We start from the raw sequence: 11,994 nt of genomic DNA on the forward strand, positions 1-11,994 counted from the left end.
ACAAAGGTCTGTCTAGTCAAAGCTATGGTTTTTCCAGTGGTCACGTATGGATGTGAGAGTTGGACTGTCAAGAAAGCTGAGCACTGAAGAACTGATGCTTTTGAACTGTGGTATTGGAGAAGACTCTTGAGAGTCCCTTGGACTGCAAGGAGATCCAACCAGTCTATCCTAAAGGAGATCACTCCTGGGTGTTCATTGGAAGGACTGATTCTGAAGCTGAGACTCCAATATTTTGGCCACCTCATGCAAACAGTTGACTCATTAGAAAAGACCCTGATGCTGGGAGGGATTGGGGGCAGGAGGAGAAGGGGACAACAGAGCATGAGATGATTGGATGGCATCATGGACTTGATGGACATGGGTTTGGGTTAACTTTGGGAGTTGGTGATGCACAGGGAGGCCTGGTGTGCTGCGGTCCATGGGGTCACAAAGAGTCAGACACAACTGAGCAACTGAACTAAACTGAACTAAGTCAACTTCATAGATGCTTAAGTTTTTCTGAATTGTTTTCAAATGGAGTTAACTTGAATATTTGACAAATTACACATAATCTGGTATACTGAAACCCAAATCAATTATATTTAATAAGAAAAATCTGTTTGTACATCTATATACTCTTCCACAAAATGCACTTCTCCCCTTTCTTATTTGAATTCACTGGGAACTGCAATGCACTGCTATAATCCTGGCCCATGGACATTGTTATTTGCTCATGCTAAGTTGCTTCAGTCATTTCCGACTCTGTGCAGCCCCATAGATGGCAGCCCACCAGGCTCCCCCATCCCTGGGATTCTCCAGGCAAGAACACTGGAGTGGGTTGCCATTTCTTTCTCCAATGCATGAAAGTGAAAAGTGAAAGTGAAGTCACTCAGTCATGTCTGTTCTTCGGGACCCCATGGACTTACTTACCCCATGGACCCCACCAGGCTTCTCTGTCCATGGGATCCTCCAGGCAAGAGTACTGGAATGGGTTGCCACCTAACCTAAGTTGAAGAGTCCAAGAGGATTTGGAAACGTAGTGCCAGAAAAAGTGTTTCAAAAGGCTGTCTCTGGTGCCTGAGGTAGTAAGATATGAAACTGGGAGATATTACAACTATGTTTCCTATTATGTAAAGAAAAGGGATTTGCATTGTGGGAGAAGACAAAAGCAGGAGCACAGATGGGAGCAAAGACACAAGATATAGAATCTTGAGACTGTTCCAGTTCATGATTCTTGCTTTAATTTGCTTTTATTTTTTTGGTCATGTCTCTGAGCATGTGGGATCTTAGTTCCCCCCAAGGAATCAAACCTTTGCAGTGGGAGTGCAGAATCTTAACCACTGGACTACAGGGAAGTCCCCATGGTTCTTATTTTACCTGAGTTCCAGCTGCAGTCCTTCACTTCTTGCATAACCCAGTCAGTCTGGGTTTCTGGCACTTGGACTCTGCAAACACTATCTCTTTATAGCCTACTAAGTTTCTTCAAGTATTTTTCTTTGAAAATAAAAAATATAGAATTAGGGTATGACCATAAATTGACTGTATTCACACACATGTAATATAGTGCCTTATACAGAGTCAACATCCAGAAGACTTTTAAAGACATGAAAGTGAAAGTTGCTCAGTCCTGTCGGACTCTTTGCGACCCCATGTCCTGTACAGTCCATGAAATTCTCCAGGTCAGAATACTGGAGCGGTCAGCTGTTCTCTTCTTCAGGGAATCTTTCCGGCCCAGGATAGAAATGAGGTCTCCCGCGTTGCAGGCGGACCCTTTACAGCTGAGCCACTAGGGAAGCCCAAAGACGTGAAAAAGGAAGGTTAATTAAAATCAACAACATTAATGCAGAAGAATCAACACTATAGCAACTTTAAAAAGTTTAACATTTTGACAACAGAAGGTTTCAAGGGTTACCAAACGAACTTAAACCATTGTTCCCCACTTCCCCCCCACCCCCAACCAGCCCCAGCACAAAGTTACATTATATCCTTCAGGGCTTAAATAGATGACTGAGTCACTGAGAAATCATTCACAGGGATCATAAAGTTTCTGACTCCAAAGGAAACTTATTTTGTTATTGATGGAAGGATGTTGATGTAATAGATTGTTTTTGCAATATATAAAATATTTTTTAAAGTAAATATATTACACTTAAAAGAAACTAACGTAATGGGTTTTAATATAAAGCAATCCTTTAGTTTTACTGGAGCACATAGTGAACGAAGATGGACAGAATATATTTTTAAAAAGAAAAAAATGTTATTCCCAGGTCTTAGATAATATTTTAGCTCTGTATTTTTTAATTGGTATATTTTAGGAATCCGTAACTATATTGATGACTAAAAAATAAAGACCTACTGATCTTCCTTCTTTCCTTTGTTCTGCTGCCTGCATTACCATCTGTTTTTACTGTTAATATATATCCTAAAGCTGTTCTTCATCTGTAAGTTGGAGCACCCTCTGCTGAGTTGGTAGCAACATTACATTGTGGCCATTTTTTCAATAGTGGATCATTTTCCATCTAAAGGAAAATAACACTAGGATGTACTAAATGTACATTTAGTACACTAAAATGTACTAAAAAGATGGACTTTCTGCAAATTGAATTGCTCTCAAACTATATCAAACTTGTTACAAAGATACAGGTTCAGTCACATTATTACAAAGAAACAAGTGATCATGAGTTTGAAGGTCTTATTGCAAAACAATGTAAAAGACATTTAGTTTTTGAGTATACATAGCAAAAATATATGAAAGAAATAAAGCAAAAAGTCTCATTTTAAATATGAGTGATGAACCCTTTAAAATAAAAATAATGTGCATTTGAAATTTCTCTATGCACTGTGAAACTGTTAAAATGAATATTAGAAGAGCAAATTTTTTGTTTATTTTTATTGAAGTATAATTGAGTTACAATGTTGTTAATCCCTATTGTATAGCAAAGTCATTCCATTATACATAAATATTATTTCCCATTATGGTTTATCATAGGCTTTTTTTTTAAAAAAGTTGGAGGATAATTGCTTTACAATGTTGTATTAGTTTCTGCTGTACAACAAGCAAATTTTTATTGTTTTATAGATTCTTAGTTTTATTGTTATTATATGACCCAAATTTCTTCTAGTTAAAGTTATCCTGGAGGTATGATTAATTTATTTTCTGTCTGCCTTGACTAAACTGTATGTTCCATGAGTACAGAGTCCACCTCTGAATTTCTGTATCTAAAAATATTCAAAACTGAACTCACACCAATACCACTAATTCAAATTCAACTCTGTAGGATTCATTCTAGCTTTCCCCTGGTATATTTGTAACTCACTTCTCTGACAACAGGAGATCAGTATACTCAATTATTTGCCCTATTCTTTTGTATGTAATCAGTCTCACAAACATTAGGCTACTTCCTGCTTAGCTACCTTTTCTCCTTGAGTTTTGACCCATGCTGGGCAGCTTTTCTCAAGCCTGCCTTATAGCTTTTAACTGGTGATTCCAGAAGGAAGGGAGAGAGGGAGGGCAGGAAATGGAGGCTTTACATACAAAAACGTAAGTATAGAATATCGATACAATTTCAATGATTATTGATTCTTCAATAGATGTCCAGTTTTTTTCTTGCATTTTTAATCTATCAGTCTTCAGAACAAAATTTACACAAATGATCACAAAATGAAGAAAGTCTGTGTTCAGACTGAAATATTTTCAAAGTTCTGAGATAGATATGTGGCTTTGAATCCATTTTGAATTTGACACAACTGGTTTGAAGTGACAATTATTTACATGATTTAATAACAACGGTAGTTTTTCAGTAATTAAGTGCCGTGTTTCTGTGATTGAGAATTGTCTGCATTTACCTTTTGAAGGGTTGGGGATAGTGGACAGGCTGAGTAAGATCAGAATTCACCTTCTTTTCTGGATTCTGTCTCTTAGATGCCTTGGAAAATGTGGGGAGAATATTCACTTATTTTAATGTGATAAATGAGTCAAAACGTAAAATGATTATGGTCTCCTAAAGACTACTAGAACATTGAAATTTAAAACTCACTGTATGATAAAACTGTCTTTCCAGTGATGGTGACAACTTTATGCTAAGCCAACAGGAAGATCACCTGGAGAAGGAAATGGCAACCCACGCCAGTATTCTTTCCTGGAAAACCCCATGGACAGCCTGGCAGGCTACAGTCTATGGGGTCCCAAAGAGTCAGACAGGACTGATGCACACACACACACACACACACACACACAGACTCAAACTCTTAGTTATCCCACTCTGTGAACACTTAAATTTGAAACAGCAATGATCAGGGTTTGAAATATGATCAGAGCTCTGTGGACCAGCTGAAACTTTGGTCTTACTGGAACTAAGTGCTCCAGTAGATTTTTTTTTTTTAAGAGTAAGATTATTTACCAGCAAAAAATATGAAAATCTCAACTGGTTATTCAAGCAGAACCCCTTAAATATATGGTATTCAAAGTAGGTATTGAAAGAGGTTTTTGAAGACCAAAGTAGATGAAACTGTTTAAGTTAAAAGGTTGTGATGGAAGATAGTAGCACATGAGAAGGCTAGATGTCAGGGAAAGCAGAAGCAAGTTGAACTGGGCTGAACCCAGGCTCCTGTCCTGACTACAGAAATAAATTGTGCTAAGCAAGTGAATGAGTTCAGGGTTTCTGCTCTTGGCCTCTGTAGAAACACTAGTCTTTGGCAATTAGCAACAACATACAAGTGGGTAGGGATGCCCTGCCTCATGCAGATGTGTAAATATGTATGTAACATTTTCTTTTCTCACATAGAAAGTTGCTATTGTTCAGTTCAGTTCAGTTCAGTCGCTCAGTCATGTCTGACTCTTTGGGACACCATGGACTGCAGCACGCCAGGCCTCCCTGTCCATCATCAACTCCCAGAGTAGGTGTCAAACTCACGTCCATTGAGTCGGTGATGCTATCCAACCATGTCATCCTCTGTCATCCCCTTCTCCTCCTGCCTTCAGTCTTTCCCAGCATCAGGGTCTTTTCAAATGAGTCAGTTCTTCGCTTCAGGTGGCCAAAGTATTGGAGTTTCAGATTCAGCACCAGTCCTTCCAAGGAATATTCAGGACTGATTTCCTTTAGGATGGACTGGTTAGACCCCCTTGCATTCCAAAGGACTCTCAAGTCTTAGCCAGCACCTCAGTTCAAAAGCATCAATTCTTTGGTGCTCAGCTTTCTTTATAGTCCAACTCTCACATCCATACATGACCACTGGAAAAATGATAGCTTTGACTTGGCAAAGTAATGTCTCTGCTTTTTACTATGCTGTCTAGGTTGGTCATAACTGTTCTTCCAAGGAGCAGGTGTCTTTTAATTTCATGGCTGCAGTCACCATCTACAGTGATTTTGGAGCCCAAGAAAATAAAGTCTATCACTGTTTTCCCATCTATTTGCCATGAAGTGATGGGACCAGATTCCATGATCTTAGTTTTCTGAATGTTGAGCTTTAAGCCAACTTTTTCATCTCTTCTATCACTTTCATCAAGAGGCTCTTTAGTTCTTCTTTGCTTTCTGCCATAAGGGTGGTGTCATTTGCATATCTGAGGTTATTGATATTTCTCCCAGCAATTCAATTCAATTCAATTCAATTCAAGCCTGTGCTTCATCCAGTCCAGCATTTCTTATGACGTACTCTCCATATAAGTTAAATGAGTAGGGTAACAACATACAGCCTTGACATACTCCTTTCCCAGTTTGGAGCCAGTCTCTTGTTCCACATCCAGATCTAACTGTTGCTTCCTGACCTGCATACAGATTTCTCAAGAGGCAGGTCAGGTGGTCAAGTATTTCCATCTCTTTAAGAATTTTCCACAATTTGTTGTGATTCTCGCAGTCAAAGGCATTGGCATAGTCAATAAAGCAGAAGTAGATATTTTTCTGGAACTTTCTTGTGTTTTTGATGATCCAATGGTTGTTGGCAATTTGATCTCTGGTTCCTCTGCCTTTTCTAAAACCACCTTGAACATCTGGACGTTCCCCAGGTCTACTATATAACAGTTGAACTTACACTGAGCCCCAGGTCATCTTTCTCATGTTAAAGTTTGAAAATCTCTGCTAGTAAAAGTTATTCTTGTTTAGTCACTAAGTTGATCCAACTCTTCGTGGGATCAAGAGGCTCTTTAGTTCTTTGCTTTCTGCCATAAATATGGTGTCACCTGCATATTTAAAAAGTCAGATTTATTGATGTATGTTTCCACAGAGTAAAATTAAACCATTTTAGTACATAGTGCTGTGCATTTTAACAAGCTCATACAGTTGTGTAAACACAGCTGTAATCAAAACATAGAACAGTTCCATCACTCCCCCCAGCTCCTCAGCACCTGATAACCACTGATCTGTTTTCTGTCACTATAGTTTTCCCTTTTCTAGGATGTCGTGTAATGTATGGCTGCACGCATCAGTCCATTCCTTTTTATTGATGAGTAGTATTTCATTGTATGAATGCAACATAGGTTGCTTATCTAACATTCACCCATTTAAGAACATTTTGCTTATTTATGGGTTTTGGTAATTATGAAGAGAGCAGCTATGAACATTCTTGTACAAGTTTTGTGCAAACATAAGTTTGTCAGTTAAAAATTTTAAATTATTTATTTTAATTGGAGGATAATTACTCCAGTACTTTGTGATGGCCTCTGGTATACCTCAACATGAGTCAGCCATAGGCATCCACGTGTCCCCCCCCACTTCCCTCCCCACCCCATCCCTCCAGGCTGCTATAGAGCACTGACTTTGGGTTCCCTGCATCACACATCGAACTCCCACTGGCTATCTCTTTTACACACAGCAATGTATATGTTTCAATGCTGTTCTCTCAAATCATCCCGCCCTCTCCTTCTCCCACTGTGTCCAAAAGTGTGTTCTTTGTGTCTGTGTCTCCTTTGCTGCCCTGAATGTAGGATGATCGGTTCTATCTTTTGAGATTCCATATATATGCATTAATGAATTGTATTTGTCTTTCTCTGTCAGTAAAAATGTTGACAAGTAATTCCTCTATTTACTACAAGAAAAAGAAGAAGGAAAAGAAAAAAAATTAGAGTCTGAGATGACCATTTCAAGGAGCTTCTCTTCAATTACAGAGTGTTCATAATAGGGATTAACAGAGATTTTTCAAGGATGGATAGAAAATTTGATGATGTTTAAGGACATTTCCAAAGGAAGAGGATCAGTTCAGTTCAGTCACTCAGTCGTTTCCGACTTTCTGCGACCCCATGAACTGCAGCATGCCAGGCCTCCCTGTCTATCACCAACTCCCGGAGTTCACCCAAACTCATGTCCATTGAGTTGGTGATGCCATCCAGCCATCTTATCCTCTGTCATCCCCTTCTCCTCCTGCCCCCAATCCCTCCCAGCATCAGAGTCTTTTCCAATGAGTCAACTCTTCGCATGAGGTGGCCAAAGTACTGGAGTTTCAGCTTTAGTATCAGTCCTTCCAGTGAACACCCAGGACTGATCTCCTTTAGAATGGACTGATTGGATCTCCTTGCAGTCCAAGGGACTCTCAAGAGTCTTCTCCAACACCACAGTTCAAAAGCATGAATTCTTCGGCACTCAGGTTTCTTCACAGTCCAACTCTCACATCCATACATGCCACTGGAAAAACCATAGCCTTGAGTAGACTTTGTTGGCAAAGTAATGTCTCTGCTTTTTAATATGCTGTCTAGGTTGGTCATAACTTTCCTTCCAAGGAGTAACCGTCTTTTAATTTCACGGCTGCAGTCACCATCTGCAGTGATTTTGGAGCCCCCCAAAATAAAGTCTGACACTGTTTCCACTGTTTCCCCATCTATTTCCCATGAAGTGATGGGACCAGATGCCATGATCTTAGTTTTCTGAATGTTGAGCTTTAAGCCAACTTTTTCACTCTCCTCTTTCACTTTCATCAAGAGATTTTTTAGTTCCTCTTTACTTTCTGCCATAAGGGTGGTGTCATCTGCATATCTGAGGTTATTGATTAACAAAACTGGAAATTGAGAGTAAAAAAAAAAAAAAGCAAATAAATGGGTTTCAAGATGATTGTAACTAAAGAGGCAGCCCTCAGTTTACAAATTCTAGATTTGCATATGTCTTAAATATACAAAATAGTATGAGGGGAAGTAAATTCAAGGTCTGAGTTTCTGGGTTTTGTTTAGTAGAGTAGTCATTACTCTGGACTAATTAACTAGCTGCAACTAGTCTTTGTTTAATAATTCAAAAGATGTGGGCAGATCCTTATTTATAAGTACAGATCTGTATCTCCTGCACTTAATAGGAACCCAGTGATAGTTGTTATAAGCAGCTGTGGATGAACAGAGCATTACTAAATTAATATTTCACCTGACTGGTTCTTGAGAGTATTAGGATCTTTCACATACAGTATACAACCATGTTAAGAGGCAGATACTCATACTCTCCTTTTACTAATGAGAGGCTACCCAGGGAGGTTATGACACATCTCCAATTTCACATTTCAGCGTTACACAGCTGAAAGATTAGGACCCTGCCTGGTATTTTCTCTGTAAGTCCACTGTTCCTTCCCTTACCCCACGTTATGCAGTAAGAGTTCTGAATTTCCTGGGCAGTAATCCCAAGCCTTGTAGCAGCATCCATCTTGAGGAGGAGCGGCCTGAAGTTTTTCTGATACGTGCTAAGAGTCTAAAACTCATCAGGCAGATCACACTAAGCTGTAGATCGAAAGTAGCCCCATCCACCTGGATGGATGCTGACTTTTTCTGCGAAAAAGTCTCTCCTCCACCCCCAGCCCACTTCTATTGAGCTACAATTATACAACCCTGTATTAGTTTTAGGTGTTCCTTTTCATTTTTTAAATTGCTTTCAGATTTAACTCCTCTGCGTTTTAAAGCTTAATTCCCATCCCAGGTGTACGGCCACCCAACTCTCTCATTTCTGTGAACGGAAAACAGATCCAGAGACTGGATCTGTGGAGATGCAGGGAAAAAAGAGATGTGTGCGAAACAAAGCCCGAGAAGGCCCAATTTCCCTGCGGAGAGCACTATTTCTGGGCAGTTCACCAGGGCTACAAACGGTAAAGGGAGGGAGGGCTTGAAGTTAAGAAACCTGAGCCGTCAGGCTGCCCCCCCACTCCCAACCCCGACACACGCACACCCTCGCCCCTCTTTAACAGGCTGACGCAGAACCCCACAGTCTCTGGGGCATCTCCGGCTGCTCCACTCAGATGGAGCAGCGCTCACTCTCCGGGTCCCAGTGCCCCTCCCGGGCCCCACCCCGCAGCCTTGGCACTTCCTGCCCGTCCCAGACTGCGCCTGGCCCGTCCCCCGCGCTTCTCGGGGAGGCCGGCGCCAGCGAGCTCCACCCAGAGCCGCAGCGAGAGCGGCCACTCCCTGTGCGCCGAGGCTGCTCGTAGGGTCTCGGCTCGTCGGACTGCAAGTGGCAGTCCCTTAGCCGCCAGGCCTTGCCCGCCCTGAGCTCCCTCGGCTGGGCGGGCCAGCACCTCCGGGATCATGCTGCGCTGGCTGCGGGGCTTCGTGCTGCCCACGGCGGCCTGCCAGGACGTGGAGCCGCCGACGCGCTACGAGACCCTCTTTCAGAAACTGGACCGCAACGGGGACGGCGTGGTGGACATCAGCGAGCTGCAGGAGGGGCTCAAAAGCTTGGGCATCCCCCTGGGCCAGGACGCCGAGGAGGTGGGTCCCTGCGGGGCGCGGCCCGAGGGCCGGGAGGGCTGCAGGGACTCTGGGTGCTCCAGGACTAGGGCGGCGGCCCGCTGCTCTGCAGGAAGAGGCCGGACTTGAGGCGGCCAGCCCGCGAATGGTTCAGAAGCTGGGGATGGGGACCGCGGCCAGGTACTCCGGAACGGATGCTCGCCGAGATCTGAAAGGCTACTGGTATTTTTCCAGAAAAATGAGTGCGGCAGTGCTCTAGCTCGCTCTTAACAGTTCAAAATCCTGTACCCAGTACTTTTGGTACCCCTCCCCTCCCTTTTTGTAGCTCTCAGCCTCTGCAAACATTTAATTTTTTTTTTTTTTTTTTTTAGCTGTCACACTTCAGTGGCTCCGAGTTGTGTAAAAAGGCTCACATTTTGTATCTCTCTTCGAAGCTGCTTTCTTACACCAGATATCTTGCAGTTTTAGAACTGTTTGAAAAACCATCGTATTTCCCCCTCAACTTCCCGTTGAGGAGGAGAGGCAACATTCCATTGTTTAAGACATTCTTAATACCCAAAGTCCACAAGTTGACCTGAAGGGTTGGCCCGTCGTCTGAGCAATTTCGGCTTCTCTGAGTCATAATTGTGAGCCTGAGAGCAGCTCCTATAAGCAGGGCGGAGATATTTGGAACCTCTCCAGCCCCTCTGAAACCTAAGAGGACACTTTGGCATTCTCTATCCTGAGAGGGAAAGTGAATACGTTCTGAGAGCAGACAACTGTTTTATAGTAGTATTTTAAGCTACTCATTCAATGCCTATAGTAGTTCCAGGTCTCTTCAAGTGGCTGTTTCTTCTTGAGTCAGATTTAGTAAGCTACAACTTTTAGGAAACTGCCCATTTTGTCTAAGGTTCATAATACTTATGTGAAGTTCTGACTGTATCTGTAGTTGTTTTCTGCTTCCTCCCACCTTCAGTCTCACCAAATTTTTTTTTCTTGTCAGTCCTTCTCCCTTTCCCGGCCAACTTTGGTATTTTTTGCTGATTGTCTGTTTTTAAATTTTCTCCCATTAGCTTTTGTTTATTTCTTTCTACTTTCTTTAGGTTTACTCATTTGCCCCTTTTCTGATTTCTTGAGTTGAATGTTTGATTCAGTAACTGACTCTTTGTGACCGCATGGACTGTAGCCTGCCATGCTCCTCTGTCCATGGAATTCTCCAAGCAAGAATACAGGAGTGAGTTGCTATTCCCTTCTCCAGGGAATCGTCCTGATCCAGGGGTCGAAGCTGGGTCTCCTGCATTGCAGGCAGATTCTTTACCATCTGAGCCACCAGGGAAGCCCATTTTGAGCTATAATATCCCTTTGATCACTTTTTTCGTCTCATCCCATAAGTTTGTATTTTTGTTGTAACTTAGCTCCCAGTGTTTTCTAATGTCCAATATGATTTCATCCCTGACCCATGAATTATTTAAATGTGTGCTTTAAATTTCAAAATATATGCTTTCTTTGTTGGTTCTTTGAAAGTATGAATAAAATAGATAAAACCTCTGGCAAGACTGCTTAAGAAAAAGAGAGAACTCAGGAATAAAAAATGTCTTCAGTTTTCTAAAATTTATATAAGAATTTCTATAAGTTGTATAAAACTATGTGTATGCAAACATATATAACAGGATGGCATGTATTTGTCACATACCTAATATATGTACCTTATACATAAGATATATTTTACACATACATACATATACATACTATCACTGTCTGTGCTCATGCCAGATATTAACTATTCTCAGTACTCTTTTTTGATTCTTCAATAAAAGTGTAATAATGATTGCTTTTGGATGGTAGGAGTTAAATTACCTTTTTACTTTCTTCATAATTTTTGTATTATTTCAGTTTTTAAAAATGATCATACATTATTATTTTTATGATTAGGAAAAAATAGAGGATTAAAAAAAAAATTAAATACCATCTCTCTGGGATGAGCTTTTCCAGACTACCCTCTATAGACGAGTTCATCACTGGTCTCTCCAAAAGGTATTTTTATTTATGGACTGTGTCCTCCACTAATACCAAACATCCTGAAGATGAGGATCATGTCTCATGATCTAAGCACAGTGATACAAAAAGATTTAAGGCTTGTGATTTGAAATACCCTAAACAAGGCAGTGGCTCATTTAAATAATTAAAAGTTGGTCATTAAAAATTAATCAATTAAATATTCAACTGCAAAGCAGTTGTTAATGGTTTTATTTCCAGCATATATAGGACAGAAAACCAAAAGTTCTCCTGTTGTAAGATGTCCAGAAATGTTGTATGCTGCTGTTGCTGCTGCTAAGTCGCTTCAGTTGTGTCCCACCAGGCTCCTCTGTCTCTGGGACTCTTCCAGGCAAGAA

At 41.1% G+C, this 11,994-nt stretch overlaps 1 protein-coding gene across 1 annotated transcript in view; it reads left to right on the top strand.

Moving 5' to 3' along the window:
- The first annotated feature begins 9,253 nt into the window (after positions 1 to 9,253).
- LOC120856762 (calcium-binding mitochondrial carrier protein SCaMC-1) overlaps positions 9,254 to 11,994 on the top strand; it is a 57,554-nt gene continuing 54,813 nt past the window's right edge. Inside the window, exon 1 of the mRNA XM_040232181.1 lies at positions 9,254 to 9,643. Coding sequence (XP_040088115.1) covers positions 9,461 to 9,643 — 183 coding nt within the window. The 5' untranslated portion in view covers positions 9,254 to 9,460. The remainder of the gene's footprint in view (positions 9,644 to 11,994) is intronic.

Source organism: Oryx dammah, unplaced genomic scaffold, assembly GCF_014754425.2.
Source record: "Oryx dammah isolate SB20612 unplaced genomic scaffold, SCBI_Odam_1.1 HiC_scaffold_28, whole genome shotgun sequence".
In the NCBI taxonomy this organism is placed as follows: domain Eukaryota; kingdom Metazoa; phylum Chordata; class Mammalia; order Artiodactyla; family Bovidae; genus Oryx; species Oryx dammah.